The 16,466-nt window shown below is 43.2% G+C and overlaps 1 protein-coding gene across 1 annotated transcript in view; it reads right to left on the reverse strand.

Annotated features, from left to right (window-relative positions):
* Positions 1-1,641: 1,641 nt before the first annotated feature.
* The window catches only part of LOC127378739 (bone morphogenetic protein receptor type-2), a 32,134-nt gene continuing 17,309 nt past the window's right edge, over positions 1,642-16,466 (reverse strand). Inside the window, exons 6-13 of the mRNA XM_051427971.1 lie at positions 14,280-14,510; positions 9,876-9,990; positions 8,367-8,527; positions 7,656-7,803; positions 7,230-7,366; positions 5,979-6,151; positions 4,545-5,884; positions 1,642-3,555 (exon numbers count right to left, since the gene is read on the reverse strand). Of these exons, the coding sequence (XP_051283931.1) occupies positions 3,299-3,555; positions 4,545-5,884; positions 5,979-6,151; positions 7,230-7,366; positions 7,656-7,803; positions 8,367-8,527; positions 9,876-9,990; positions 14,280-14,510 (2,562 nt within the window). The 3' untranslated portion in view covers positions 1,642-3,298. The remainder of the gene's footprint in view (positions 3,556-4,544; positions 5,885-5,978; positions 6,152-7,229; positions 7,367-7,655; positions 7,804-8,366; positions 8,528-9,875; positions 9,991-14,279; positions 14,511-16,466) is intronic.

Genomic DNA, 16,466 nt, shown 5'->3' on the forward strand with positions numbered 1-16,466 from the left:
CGAAATCGCAATTTAGTCAAGTGCAATATGCAAAGAGCTGTAATGTTTTGATAAAGGTCAAATGTGCGACAAAACAGCATTATAATAAAGGTTCATCTGATCTGACATTATCATGATTTTAATATTTCTTTTAATATAATCAATGTTAATATGATGTTTTTACCATATTGTGCAGCCCTAATTATTTCCTGTTTTTTACAATACCTTTTTATACAATTATCTGTTTGTATTATGTATCTTTTTAAATAATTTCTTTAAAAAAAAACATACATACATATTTAATAGGCTTCTTATTTGACAAATCCAGTGTTATCTTGACAGTTTACTTTACTTAAACATTACTTTACTTCTTGTCCACCTCTTGTGAACAAAATGCTGAGATGTAGCCCTGTTGTGTCTAAGTTTAACTTTTCTTACACCCCTTAAAATCAAGAAAAGGCCTTATGAACCCACTCATGAAGTTTTGGGGACCCCTAGTGGGCGTCCCGACCGCCAGGTTGGGAATCACTGCTGTATATTTATGTTAGTACATATAATATGACTATTGAAGGTTGATCTGGCTATGATGATAATGCCTAAAGGTAGTAACTAATAAGTTAGTAGTTCTGTTAAAACTATGTCTGATTAACAGTATTTTTCACAGCATACACTCGTTGCCATAAAAATCTAACTTCCTACACTGGAATAAAAAAAAAAAAAAAAATCACACTAAGTTTCACACTAAAACGCGACTTTTATTTTGAATGGCGGTCTGTCGGTTTCCGGTTTTCCTCTCGCCGAGTCGACGCGGCCGAACGCGAGCTGTGACGTAGCGTACCAACGCTGCGCTGCTCGTGCTGATGCTGCAGTTGCTAGGGCGCGTGGAGCAGACGGCGGAGAGGAGGAGGAGAGGAGGAAGAGAGGTAAACAAGGAGGAGAGAGGAGGAGAGGTCTCCCTCGTGTGTCGACATTAGAAACTTGCGGTGTCTTAAGGAGACCAAGGAGAGCTTGTTTTATGTGACAGGGTTACCCAACTCTGTATTTAATCTGTTTACAGACATATTTAAAATCCCTGTAGAGGGGGGGTCCTCATACAGATGTGGTCCTCTGCTGCTGCCCCTGTCTGATGTATGCAATATGGCACCCAAAATGGTACCCAAAAAAAAAAAAAAGGTTTAGTCCTTGCCCTTCCTTCATACAAATACAATCTGAGCTCCTACTCTTAAAGACCTAATAAAAACTTAATAAAAATAAAAATAGGAAACACACAATTATTAGTTTTTAAAGGAATAGTTCCACATTTTTGGGAAAACATTTGACACTAGAGGTCCCAAAAGCCTTCAAAATCACATATTGTTGTTTTTACAGTTTGATTTTTGTACAGATTTAGCAAACTAGTCCAAAAGAGGAAGATTTTTTTTACCTTCAGGGAGCCAGGCTCAGTGTCGGCCCCCCCTTAGTTTCCAGTCTTTATGCTGGGCTGACCGGCTGCAAGCTGTAGTTTCATATTAGCATTCAGATATAAGATACTATTCCATTAAAATATAGTTTAAAACAAGTTTTTAAACTCTAAACTCTCTTTAACTACAGATATCTCCTCCACTGCAATACTTTCAGAATAAGAGCGGACATGCTGAAATAAGAGATGTCCTTTAACAGATATAAGCAACAATTATTTCATACATTTATTGAGAACTTTTTCTTTCATATTGACTTGAAAATGTTTACAGAAACTGTACCGAGCAGACGCATAGCAATGGAATCAAAGGCCATGTCCATTGAATGCAAAAACAGAATTCCATAAAAATGATGCAAATATTAATGCAATACACATACATATGTTTTTTTCATACAAATTACAGATTACAAAAACATAAATGAGATCTTTTCATATGCCCTGAAGCAGCGCTGAAAATACAGAATGAGTACAATGACATTTCAGCACGCCTGTACAGCGCTAGGCCCCAACAATTCTAATGCTTGCTGACATATAGAAACACAACATGTGCACACACACACTCTCTCTCTCTCTCTCTCTCACACACACACACTCTCTCTCTCTCACACATACACTGAATCAGTCATTTGAACATCAAGGGATGAGACAACAAGAAGCAGAAATAATATCCAGCGTGCTTCAGAGGGGGGTTTGGTTTTTTGAGGGGTTTTTTTTTTTTTAGACTAGTTTCGGATTCCCAACAGAGTTCGATCTTTCTAGTGTTTCTAGTCTTTCAGTCATATACAGACAGCTAAAACACACAGTCCACAGTGAGGTCAGGTGATAGTGGTACAGTGATTGCGTCGGGCCACTGTAACAGATCCCTCCGTAGATTTGATTCTGGTGATTGTAGTGTTAAAAGACCCCAAAGTTTGAGTCATTCCTGGTGCAATTGTTCAAGAAGTTCCACGAAAACTCACTTTTCCAGTCAGCTGCGATTGATTGTTTAGTGTTTTTTGTGCCCCCTAAAAATAGTCCAGAGAAGAAGGAAAGAGAGGATTGTCATCCATTTTCTCCTCTTGAGTCAGGGGGGGTGATAGCGTATGTAGATTGTTTACAAAAAACGATTGTGACTATTCATAAGTGCAACAGAGATTAACATATCAAAATAATGACCAAAATAATGGAAGCGATAAAAACATCGAAAGCATCTAAAAGCTACATCCTATTGCACAATTAAAAATTATGATACAAAAAAAAATGGATACATATTTAAAAAAGGACAAGAATTGGTATTGCATACAAATCAAGGAAATAAAAAGATAACAGTTAAAGTAGTTTGTTCCGTCTTTTAAGACCGTCAATTCTTTTACAGAGCCCACCTCCAGGACATTGCTTGATACAGCAAAGTACGAGAAAAGAACGCTCAAAGTGTTGATTGTTTTTCATCGCCTTTTTAAGTTTAGAGACCACTTTCTTGTCGTGGTCGCAACAGACAGGACTTCTAAACACTGATTTTAATCGGTTCAAAGTGCACATAGAAAAGAAGAAAAAAAAAAAAAAGAAATCGATTGCTACACGTTTGTAAAGGATGAAACAAAAACCGACAAAAAGGGGAGATTAATAAGATACGGAAACAAGCGGGTGAGAATGCTGCATAGCTGGATTCCATTTAAAGCAATGCCATCATCAGAAAGACACACAGGAGCGAGACAGACCTAATTACTGTACACGATCAGACTCGACTGTTTGTTCACAAGACACTCCATCATAGCTTCCTCTTGCTGATTCAGAGCAGAGAGCTCAGCAGACAGCAAACCAAAACGTTCTCTGCTTATTTTTTACATTTTTTTTTCTTCAGTCTTGTCAGAGGGTCCGAGTTCACACATGCGTGTCGCTGGGCTCGCTGGCCAAGCTCCCCCCCCGCAGGTAGATCGCCGAAGTGGACTTGGGCCGGTTCTGACTGTGACCTTGGCCGCGGGAGGAGCCGTTGTTGTTGACCTCCGGCCCCCGGGTGTCTGTGGAGATGACCCATGTGGTGGGTCGCCACTTCTTCAGGGAGTAGGGGGTTTTGACGCGCTTCTTGATCTTCTCTCCTGTCCCCCCCAAGGCTCCATCTGGCTGTACCAAGCCCTCCCCTGGAAGACAGGAACAAACACTGATCAGTGTACATGAAGCCTTCTGTGGGTGGCCTTTAACCCTATTACACTTATATAAAGTTAGAAGACTCACGAGAGACATCACGGATGAGATATCCTGACTTTTACTCCCTTAGTCATGCTCAACAAACACTGGATCCTACATTTCCCATAATGCAACCAATGTAATCTTATTAGTCTCTTCCTGCCTGAAAAATACCCATTTGTTTCTAACTCAATTTGTTTCTTCAAGTTTGTGACTCAGACTTTCTGTTACAAGTTTGTAGTCTCCAGATAACCCCGGTGATGTCACTATGACATCATCAGGCGGGTAAAAGTGGTGTACTGTCCATTTAAGGCAACATAGGTCGTTTAAAGTTTATCTATTAAAAAAATTAATCATAATGTGTTTCAGGAAGAGAGTGCTTGAATGATTAGTCAGTAAATAATGGACTGAATCGTTTTAAGTGATCAAATAAAAATGTTTCTCCTCTTTGATAAAACTACAGTGACCGGTTGTTTTAGGAAATTACTGAGCCTTTCTAAAAATTAAACTAAAATCTCTTCTAAATACTCTTAAATGGCTTTTTCTTAACCGATGGTATTTGCTGTTACTATTAAATTATTTGATCTTATTTATATCTTAAGTTGTGGATTTTATTACATGTTTTTACTGTAAAGCACATTGTAACTGTTCTCTTATAATTTTCAAAGGGGTTATATAAATACAAGTTATTATTATTAGTATTATGTTAAAATATTAAATGAAAACAATTGCTGTACAAATATTCTCTAATTTCATCCATTTTAGTTGACGAAAGACTGACGGCTGATCTCAGGCGACCTGGTGGGCCTACTTTTGTTCCTCCCACACAAAAAAACTGATCAGGAAACAATAAGGGAATAGATAATGGCATTAGTATCAATAAAATCATATTCCTTCCCATCCTTGATGTGGAGTTGTGGACATGAAAGGTGTATTAAATCACCTAGTGAGGCCAGGTCCTGTGTAGTGAAGGACAGGTCCAGGGAGTTGGGTCTCTCAGGCCTGCGGGCTCTGGGCTGCCTGAGCAGGGCCTCCCCTCTCATGGTGACTGGAGCTTGCCCGTGGTGGTCAGCGGCGCCGGATCCCGACCCCGAGCTTTCTCCCGGGGGCCCCGTGGTTTCCCTGCTTCCTCCTTCCCCGCTCCCCTCCTCCTCTCCTCCATCACTCTCTCCTCCGCTCTCCCCGTCCCCCTTGCCGTGGCCGTTGTTGCTGTTGTTGTTGTTGGTGTTGGGTCGGGCCGAGCGGAGAGCGGCGACGCTCGAGGACGCGTCTCTCGGGTCGGGCTGCTCTCGCTCGCGGCTCAGAAGGGGCTCGTGTTCGTCTGGGCTGGCTGTGATGACGCCGAGGCTGAGACGGCCGTCGTCCGACCTCAGCACTCCGGACCCGTTCTGAGTTATGCTGGATCCTCCGAATCCTGTCGCTCCACCCGTAGCCATGGACGAGATTGCAGTGCTGGCGTGACCGTTAACTGCACCGTTAACGCTGCCGTTGACATGCGTGTCTCGTAGGACAGGTGTGTTGTTCGTGCCTGTGCCCCGATGAGCCTCTACGGCTGTGTTCGTGCCCGTTACTGCACCAATGTTCATCTTTGTTCCCTCCACCTGCCGCAGGTTGGACTTCCCTGAGCGACCAAACTTGAACCTGAGCGAAGACGATGAAGACTCCTTCTTGGTGGGTTTGGTGCGCAGGGGCAGACTGGACGGCCTCTTGGGCAGGTTCTGCTGCTTGGGCAGGGGGAATATGGTGGTGGGCATGGGCCCGGCGGCGTCTGACGTGCCCGATGCCTCAGTGGCCATCTTGATGAGGGGGTAAAGGAGGCTGGAGCTGCCGGGGCTCAGTGGATCGGGTGAGCAGAACTGCTTCTGTGAGTGCTCCATCAGGTTCTCGTCCGAGCTCTCCTTCAGGTTCTTGTCCACCTCTTTGGGGTCAAGCTTGGTGGTTTCCAGGTCTTCCTGGGTCAGGTGGAGGCAGACGGGGACTGTGGCGACCACTACAGGTCCCTCAGACTCAGAGATAATAGTGGTGGTTGTAGTGGAGGCTGAGGGGCTGCCTCTCAGGCCCATGCTGGTGCTGCTGCCCTCTGGGCTGGGCAGGCGGGCGTTGGCTTGCTGCTGCCGCTCCTGGTTGATTGAATTCCTGTTTCTCTCTCCGGTCCCAGCTCCGGCTCGACCGCTCACAGAGCTAGTGGTGTCCTGCTGCGTGTTCTTGGGCACACCCTCGTGCTCTTCGATGTAGGTGGAGGGGTGGTCTGTGTACGGGCCAGACTTCGGTGTCATGCGATTTCTGGCAGAAAACATTGCGAGAGAGCAGAAAATGTTAAGGCGAGCATTTAAAACTAGTGCCACAATGGAAGAAGCGGCTCTGTGTGTATGCTTACCTCTCATTGTGCAGGGTGGTGGACATGGGGTTGAGTGTAGGGCTGACAGACTTGGAGCGGTCCCATATGAGGAGCAGCTCTGCCAGTCGTTCCTCTGCACATTGTGCCGTGAGGCGGGCCTCTGCATCCTGGTCCCAACAGTCCTCCATTGTCTCTTTCAAAGAGCGAACCGCCTGAAGGAGACACAGTTTTAATATTTCACAAGAACAGAGTTATGGGTTGCTGTTGACAATTGTTAATTGTTTCATACTGGCTGCAAAGAGATCACTTCCTAGGGACAAAACTCATAGCCCTCACTCTGTGTGACGAGTACAAGACTTCAGCAGTGTGTTAGTCGAATTAAGTCTGCTGAGTTATGGCCAATTTCCTCTTTGTGTTGCTGTCTCTCCGCTGCAGCTCAGTAAGTAAACACAGCTCAAGGAAACCCAAACATGGTATTTCACTAAAATGACTGTAACTTTTGAGGATATCCACTTGCAACGTATGAGCTTCAGCTGAACTCTGGAAGCCATTTTTACTCAAAACAACATCTGTGGAATTTGTCTTTGCAGCCAGTAAAGACCGGAGGAACGATTACAGCAACCAAAAACTGTTTCAATGCACATACAGAAATGTAAGTATTGTTTTAACCAATGCTTTAAGCTCAACAGAAACAGTGACTTCATTCATAATCAGCTTAAAACAAAGAAAAGAAAAGAATGTGTTTGAATTTCCTGTCGTATTACCATTGCTATTTCCCAGCTTTACTGACTGGGATTCTGGATGGAATTTGGTTGCATATAAGAAAGATAGATATTTTACTAGAATATCAATGTGTAATGATTTTTATAAACTTGATTTTGTTAATTTCCTATGCCTTTCAAGGCCAAAAAAGGATCAGCATATGGTTTATTTTTCAGACACGGGGCATCATAATGGCCAACTGGTTGAGACACATGCCACATATTCACTGCCCACAATTTGATTCTGGCCAGTGGCCTTCATTGCACGTTATTCCCCTTTTGTGCTCCTAAAGATACCGTCTCTACTGTCACTATCTAATAAGAGCAAAATGCCCCAAAAAAGAATTTAAAAAAAAAGAGATGATTTTCAGATAATTGAAAATGACTTACTAAAGTTGTAGTGACATGTTTCTAATGTGCTGACAGTGTTTATCTCTGGTTATTGTAGTTATAATTTGAATAATCTGCTCTGCTCTCTCTCTCTCTCTCTCTCTCTCTCTCTCTCTCTCACACACACACACAAACGTACCAAACTGTTCTCTTTCCAGGCCTCGGGGAATTTGGGCCGTTGCTTCTCCCTGGACACCAGGACCTGCATGTCCTCAAACGTCGGGTGGTTCCCTGCCTCCGCTTGGAAGGCCATCTGGTACTCTGGCACAGATTCTCCTAGAGGTAGGACAGGAAGAGGAAGGATGTGTCTGAGATATATTTCATGTAGCAGAAATATTCATTACATTTATGAATGTGCTTTCTTGCTTCCCACTACGAAATTAAATGTGTGTTTAATGGCTTCCTGCTGTATACAGCGTAGGAGGGACTCTTGTGTTGTCTGTGATAATAAATGGTAGTAAAAATTAAAACAATACTACAAGCATTTGTGAATTTGGAGGGATGCAGCCCATCTTATTTACACAACCCAAAACAGATTCACAGCCCTTCTGTCTCTGTGTCTCACCAGGGAAAAGGTCGGTACATCTCATGAAGGTCTCCCAGTAGATCAGGCCCAGGGCGTACATATCCACCTGCTTCAGCGCCGACTCACAGTCCCTCAGGTTCACCGCCCCCTCCAGAACCTCTGGAGCCATGTAGCGGATAGTCCCCACCTGGTAGATGGAGCAGGAATAAATAGAGGCGCGAGGGATTTAGGGGTGGGTGAGGGATGAGAAAAGGTATGTGATGAAAGATGAGGTGAGACAGGAGGAAAGCGAAGAAGAAGAAATAAAACAAGGTGAAAAAACATAAAATAGCATTTCCAGAGCAAGCATCATTCTCCTGTTATCTGTCTTTTTCAGTGCAGTGTTTGTTGTTAACAGACAGCAAGATGTCTTTTGGCCAAAACCACACTGGCTGTGCTGTTATCAGCTTCAAATTTTGGAGACAATCCTCTGCTCCATTAAAGTCATCTCACTTTAGTCCAATCCTCATGTTTGCATTATGAGCAGCATGCCCACAAGGCAAAAAATTCCAAGTTTGTTGATTTATACTAAAGCCAGCAAGTAATGCCAGCTACAGTTACACAGCTTTTACATCCAGAAATATTAATTGTATCTTATTGTCTCCCAAATCATGTGTCAGGACCAATTTTAGACTAGTGATACCTGAAACGTCCGCATTCACATAGTCATTGTAGCTCAGATATCAGTCCTGCTTCCTCATAAACACTCACCTCACTTATAGCAGCATTTTCCTCCTCTCCGTGACGCGCCGGCCTGTTTCCTGTCAGCTTCATGGACAGGCCGAAATCAATGATGACACACGTGCCATCAGCCTTGACGAGAACATTTCGGCTGTTCAGGTCCCTGTGGGAAACGGCGGGCTTGTACAAGTCTGAATGGAAGGAAAAAGGAGATGGGGGGGTAGGATAGCAAAGAGAGGATCAGGAGAAGACACAAGACAAAAGAATTGGGCTAATTTACTTTTCATTAAAAATGTATGCCCGTACAGCACTCCCAAAATTCTACAATGTGCTCAGGCAGTTTTTGTGTTATTTGCAAATGAATGATAACATCCAGAAAATCCCTTCATATAGCTTTCCATTCCCCTCATTACTCATTGTTCACCAAAGCAAGCTGCACTGTCAACAGACAGCTAAACCCTCTAATCTAATCTACAACAATGGGATTATGACCATATCAGAGTGGCCTTCGCCTGCAGTGTCTTACTGTCCAGCAGAGGGCGCAGTGAGGCACAGGGCGGCTGGAAGTTGTGGCAGCCACCACAGTTATCTGCTGCCTGCTACTGATGTGCAGGAGGAGTGGGGGAGGATGATGACTATCAAAGCCTGAGAGATTCTGCTGTTAGCAGCTACGCACAGAGCTGGCAAACACCAGGCCTGTCCTTCTCTTCTGTCACTTCTCTGCTCTGCCGATCACATTAGATTTGCATGGGCGGGAGAACTAAGGGAGATAGACGCCCCCCGCTGTGTCACATGCTTGCACGAAAAGAATAGTTTCTATTCCCTTAGCGGTCTTTACTTCACACACTACTGCAAGCACACTTTCTTCTTCACTTCCAAGAATGTTTGATGTGTATCTGTACTGATGAGGAGAAAACTGCTGAGGCTCAGTTGTCACTTCTGCCTGCTAAGACTCATTTTATTGAGCCAAAGGCATAGTCACATGACGTCTGAATCCCTATCTTGTCTCCGCCGTCCTTCCCCCTACTTTGTCCCTCTCTCCACTTTTTCACAGGCTAGCTTGAGGCCAGTCTATAAATACCCTCGGCTGGGCATGCATGCAGTGTGTACGTGTGTGTTAGTCAAAATGTAGGGATGCAAAGCGCTCCAAGCCAAACAGACCCACGTGGAGCTGCAGCGTGCAGTTCGTAAGCAGGCTCAAGTGCTCGGCGGTAAGACGGGATAGAGGGAGAAATACACACACACACTATCTAAAGCCTTTCTAAATAATCTAAACAAACTGGGATACACAAACAATAAGCTTTCCCATTTTCCACCACAATTCTTTGTATGTGTTTGTGTTTCAGTAACAGATGGAAGCAGCAGCCTTGAAACTTGAGCCTCAGTAAACTGTGAGCAGTTATGTAATTAACTGTGTGTGTGTGTGTGTGTGTGTGTGTGTGTGTGTGTGTGTGTGTGTGTGTGTGTGTGTGTGTGTGTGTGTGTGTGTGTGTGTGTGTGTGTGTGGCGCGTGTGTGTGTTCTGCACCCTCCAGCTCACCTCCTTTGAAGAGCTCGGTGTGCAGGTACGCCAGGCCGCGAGTGACGGAGTGAGCGAGACGGCAGCTGCTGACCCAATCGTTGGTCTGGACGCTCAGGTAGCGACTCAGAGAGCCCTGAGGAGGAACCATGAAGGAAGGGGAAAGGGAAGGAAAGAGAGGGCAGGGAGTGAGGGGTGAAGGAGGGATGAAAACACATGGGGGAAGAATTTAAAAAGAAGATTTAAACAGGTGGTGGAGGGAATGCAGATAAAAATCTATCACCAGCACCACTTTCAAGATCTAACAGATACAAACAGACACAGGGAAGTGGGAAAAATTAACTAACACAAGTCACTTCAAGTCACAGCAACTGATGTGTGCAGGGACGGATGGGCCCTAGGGCACCCAATTTTGTGCCATTTGAAAGATGGATGTTTTCATAAAATGTATGAATGAAATACGTATTAGCTCAGAAGGGTGCCAGTAGAGGGCACACTCAGCCAGCAGGCAGCAACAGGTCTCATCAGTCAAACTTAAGAGGCGAGAGCTGACGGTGATTAAGCTAGCCAAGTTGTGTGAAGACAAAACAGTCCGGTAACCCCTACCCATGGGCAAAACGGAGCTCTTAGTTTGAAAGGCCCACGCCACGGAGAAAATGAGGAGCATTCTCAAAAGCCGGGACCAGGTCTTAGAGGTTGTTAGACGATGCCTCTCCTCGGCCCGGCTTCACAGAGCGCTGAGCCCGGCTCACCTGCTTCACGAGACCCCGGTGCCTCTGAGCCGTATACAGCCAGGTGATCGATGAGCCCGCCTGTCAGCCTGAAGTAATTCCTGCCACAACCAGTGATTGATAAGGCAACACATCTATGGTTCTCTTTTTTTGCAATCAAAGCCTTTACCAGCAGTAGGTGAAAAGCTATTGGCTGGCTGTCATTTGTTTAATAATCGACTGTGCATGAGTTACTGCGGCTGCCTAGGGCTTAGCATCTGTAGTTCAGGCCAGTCCTGTTGTGGTGTTTCTGTTTATGAAGCTTTGTTTAGAACTAACATTGCCTGCTATACTGTGTTGTTATTCATTTCTATTTATTCTGTTTTCTTACTGTAAACGTTTGTGAGAATTTAAAATCAACTCAGGCTCAGTGTAACTGGTATACATTAGGTGCATACAATAAAACCTGTTGGAATATTTTATATATGATTTAATTGCACATAACTGACTGCTTGCCCTTTCCAGGCTTATTTCAGACTTTACTAGAGTATTGATTTAGCATTGCACTCCTATAACAATGTCAGACTCATGATGGACATGGTTGGGTTCACCGATTCAGGTGCTAGTAGTGGCTAATGGAGCTGCGAGCCTCAAGCAGCGATGAGGACCGAGCTATAGAGCTCACTTCTTTCTAACTCCACACCCACAGATATTTTATATTCACTTGCAATGGAACCAAGCTGATTTTTACTTTAAAAGTTTAAACTCCATGGCATCTTCACCATCAATAAAACCGCTAAAAGGTCAAGTCGGACAATTTGTAAATAGATGATCTTCCCATTTATAACTTGGAGCTTTGAAAAGGGCTGAACTTGTGCTTTGACCTCCGCGTGAAGGAGACAGAGCTTCACAATAAATCTGTCGCAGTATTTCATTTTTTAGTACTTCCTATAATTTAACTTTTAACTTCTCTTTTTCCAAATTCAATTCAGGTGAATGTCAAACTGCCACTCCATTGATTGGAGGGTTATTCAGACAACATGTTGCACAGGCTGTGGGCACTGACTCCTGAACAGTGATTGAGAGCAGCTTGGTGCAGTCAGGGTGTGACGACGCCCTTTCATAGGGCATAGGAGAGGTGGGGAAACGCACACTCAGGGTGCTCTGATCCTTCCTCGACTTAGTGCAGACGTCACATTAGCAGATACTCAGCCAGAAACCCTGATCTTCAGGCCCTTCTGAGATTTCTGTACTGTGAGTTCTGAAACTGAAACCTAGTTTGAAAGAATATGAAAGAACCCCTTTCCACTAGGTTACCTGCATCAGATTTTAGTGCCATTTGGGCAGGAGTTCTGCTTGCCTAACAATTACCTGCTGCCTGCAGGCTTTCTTTTGTTTACCCATTTCCTTTTTGAGGCATTTATTTATTATTAAAAGGGCTTTTGTTTTCATTGTGAAAGTAGCTGCGAGATTTGTTTGTCCAAGTAGATATTTTTTTGTATTATCCAGTTGGTAACTGGTTCTCCCCATCAGCTGAGACCTGTAGAATGGGGACCACCACAAAACTGACCTACAAAATCCTTTATCACTATCCAATAAAGGCCTTGCAGTTTCCTTGAGTTATAGGGTTTCTGTAGGAGGAAAGCAATGTGCAATTCTGGTTTAAGAATTTAGTGTAAGGATGTTGATGGGGGTGTATCAACTACTCAATGAAAATGTTTACCAGAAATTATATTGGATATTATTAATTTCCTTCCTCAATTATCTCCCATCAGCCTTGATAATCCATTATAGGCCTGGCCCTGACGCACATACACACAAAACCCAACACACATGCACATACACTTAATCTTTTCTCTCAAAATCAATCACAAGGCAATTCGCGCATCCGCTACTAAAGAAAATTACATTAGATCTGTTCGTTTTAAATAAATTATATTATCATTTACTTGAATGCATTATGTGTCCTCGTCTCCTGTCCTGGCTTGCACCACGTTTCCATGACAACGTGTATTACAATGCACAATAGGCTTCTTTTATAGGCTGGCTGGGGGTCAGCTGACATTGTAATTATGAAGCTGAAGGCTTGGACAGCAAACAATTTTAAAGGTACATCTACATTAATATTGGAGAGTTCCTAGAGGCAGCCTTCAGCAGCCGGTGTCAAAATGTTCTTTTGCTACACCACCTGCATGTTTATTCGTCTGCGGGGAAAGCTGAGATGGGTGAAAAGATTATACTTTCAATATACTTTCTACCCTGTCCATCACTCAGAATCCACAGTGAAGCTCGAAGAAGGGAAACAAATCCCCTGCAGGTGGGTCCAAAGGCCTTATCCTCTACAGCCCCTGCCAACCCTATGAAGCTATGAATAATTCACAAAAACGTTTTAGTGCTGAAAAGACTCAACAATTTCTAGATTTGTCATCTTAAAGTAACACAGTCACGCTTCTGCCGTCGCTGCTGTTGCTCACTTTGGACAAAGGATCGTTACTATACTGTTCAGATATAATCCTTCAGATTTTCATTGAATTAAAACCTATTTATAGTCAGCAGTTTGTCATTAATAGCCATTCATAGGAAATACATACTATAATAACCTCTCTACAAGGTAGAGGCCTGAACTCGACCTGGACTTTAACACAAATGACTAGTGACTTTAACTGGACTCGATATTTATACTTGATACTTTCCCCCAAGTCCAAAGATTAAAAAGCATGTTGTTTAAAAAGTGTGCCATGGATCAATTAATTTCCCTTCATTTCCTAAAATAACTGAAGTCAACACTATTTATTCCCAGGAAGTTGATAATTTATTCCCCAGATCCAACTTGTTTGAACCAATCAGAGACCATCCGATCAAGTTGCAGGAGAGAACCATGAAGCTGTAAAAAATTCTAACAAAGATTAGAATTTTTTGTTTTGTTGTCAAAATGGCATTACAGGGTGAAGAGTGAATAGACCTGTACAACAATAGTAGTTCTGATTGTTAGTGGCAGGGTCCACTATTCCCGCGCACGATTCAAATTGCCTTCAACGTAGAAGGGATTCACAGGAAATCACACAGCATGTAATAGCATTACTGTTTCTAATTTGATCACACTGATATCAGATTCACTGTATACTGTTCACTCTCCTACAGCTGTATCAGAGAAGGATTAAATTACTGCCAATACTAACCCAAGATTTCCTACTGCTGTTGTGTCACATTAAAAAGCACTCAACTGTCTTTAATTGTGAAGCAATCGCAGGAAACGCTGTGTATTATTCACTGAGGGTTAGACATAGTCAACGTGGTCTCTTTTTGTCATGTCCGTTTTTAAATACTGCTGCGAGGAGTGGAACAAGAATGAGCAGCTGCAGTGGAGCTGTTAGATGAAGGGCTCCACCTCCTCTTCCTCAGCAAGGTAACAAACTGACTGACTTTATCTAAACAGCATGAGTTTGTTTGGCTGTGCTGTAAACAGATGCACCATTTGCTGTTGAAAAAGTGTTTGCTACCCCAAGAATTCTGGGAACTGTAGTATTAAACCACACTTGTTACTACAGGAACCACATCAACCAGGACTGAAATCTTAAGGATTACATCTTTTAAACTGCAGTATTTCAAAAACAAAGGGGAGCTGAGATCCCAATTCATTTCGCCAAATGTCAGCCTCTACACATGTTCTGCATACTAAACTTCCTGCCCACCCCCCCCCCCCTCCACTACTCACATGTGGGTAGTAGTCCATGACGAGCAGGTATTCGGTGCGTCCCTCTGGGCCTGTCCGCTCGTCTGCAGCCACAAACCGGGCGATGTTGTCATGCTCCAGCAGCGGTAGCCGGTAGATGGAGCATTCATTTAGGAAGTTCTGCCGGTTGGCTGCAGTGAACACTTTCACAGCCACGGGTCGCTCGTCCAGAGAGCCACAGTAGACGGTGCCGTATCTGCCACGCCCAATCAGCTGAAAGTGATGGTGGTGGGAAAAGCAAAAAACTATTTATTTTTTGTAACTTGACCTTTTTAGCCCTTGCTTGTCTGATAAGAAATCATGTGAATAAAATGTTGATTTTGTTTGTGCTGCTACAGAAAGAAATCCAGAAAGATTCTTTGATAAATACAAAGAGGCAAAAACGAGAGAAACACTGAGAGAGGTACAAACACAAATAAGACATTCAGCCAGGCAGAGGAGAGAGAGGAAATAAACTATATTACAGGCAAACAGCAGGGTTAAACAGTTAAAATGGTCCAAAGTCGGTCCCAAATCATTCAATTAGTTTCCTGAATTAGCCGGAGCACAGCATGCCATTAAGGCCCACCATTCTGCTTTAAAAGTCATCTGCACAGGAGGAAGAAATTAACGAGGAGTGCATTTATTTCTGTTTGGTTTCCACCTCCTTGTCTGCCTTTAAAAACATTTATCTCTGGCTATGAAATAAAAAGCCAGAGGTAAATGTTCACAGTGAAAGCAGTGAACTCTGTTTTGTCTGTGGGAGAGGCTCCCTGGCTCACCCCGACCCTCCCCCCCTCTTCTGCAATGACTCTGATGTGAAAGAACATGTGCCTGTATTTGATAAAGCACAAGGACAGAACTCTGAATTCTAACATTTCACACAGAAGACATCGTACTACTCTGCATTTTTAGTCTATTTACTAGAAACCATCATCATAGAGTAAATATTAACTTAAAAGCATACCACAGAGGTTCTGATTTTTATCAGTTTCTTTCTGCCTACCGCTCCGTATGATGACTTGCAGAGACTTGAAACCTACTTGACAAAAACATCTCTTGGTACTGGTTTTGTTAGTAATTTTATGATTGTGCGGTAAAGCAGCTGATAGCATGCATTTGATAAAATTGCAGGTCAGATGACACGTTTACAGTGAAATTCTGTTTTGCCTCATAATCGGGTCCATTCTGACTACGGGTCACGCTAACATTTCACTCACTACCTCAGTTGTAGAGATTCAGGAAACACGACTCTGGCAAGACAATATCAGGGAAAGCGGCGCAAGCCTGTGAAAGCTTCCAACGTTACATAAATCATTTCAAACCCTCGTCTCAGAGTCTGACCCAGAGTAAACCCTCTGCTACTTTCAGCCTTCTGCCAGCTAACCAAGCTAGCAGCCTATTCCTTTGCACTTGCCGGTTTGTTTACCTGTGCGAGGCTGCCGATTTAAGGCACCTGTAGACTGCGAAACAACAACAATCATCATTTCGCTGCATGTCACTCTGCGTGGGATGGGTCTCATAAGATCTTGGTCGTAATATGTCGGGCTATACTATCAGATTATGTAATAAATGTGTGTGATGAATCATAGTTTTGGTCTATGTCTGTGCGTGGGTATTTGAACAAGTTTACCAATTAAGTTTTATAAGGCTACTGCTGCTTGAATATACGCCGTTGCACAAAAATTGGAACAAACATTCCAGTTTCCAGAGTCTCGAGTGCAAAGTTATTACAACTCATTGTCAGAATGGGCACAATTACCAAAATAAGACAGAGAACCACAGAATTTTTTCTTTTATCTTTTATCTGATAAATCAGATTGTGAGCGGCACAAAAGCTTGCTTTGTATTGCTTTGGAAGTGTCTTTCAATTGGAGCAATCATTGTATTGCAACCCTGTACATGACAGTTAGAATATAAATTAAATGGAAAGATGGCAAAGTTTTTAGAAAAGTTACATTTTAAAAGTTACAGCTGCCATTGTGCTGGCTTTATTTGAATCAGCAGCAGCATTCATTTCTCCTGCTCGCCTTTTTAATCCCTTCACGCTGCTTATGTCATTGTGGCTGAATACCGTCCAGATTCCATTGACTTCCTATCAAAATATGAGCTTTCCCACTTCCATATCAGGTTTTCAGGATCCTGTGTCAGTGTAAGCAAAATCCTATTTTTGCTCTGCCCGAACTGTCA

This window comes from Dicentrarchus labrax, unplaced genomic scaffold, assembly GCF_905237075.1.
Source record: "Dicentrarchus labrax unplaced genomic scaffold, dlabrax2021, whole genome shotgun sequence".
NCBI classification, from domain to species: domain Eukaryota; kingdom Metazoa; phylum Chordata; class Actinopteri; family Moronidae; genus Dicentrarchus; species Dicentrarchus labrax.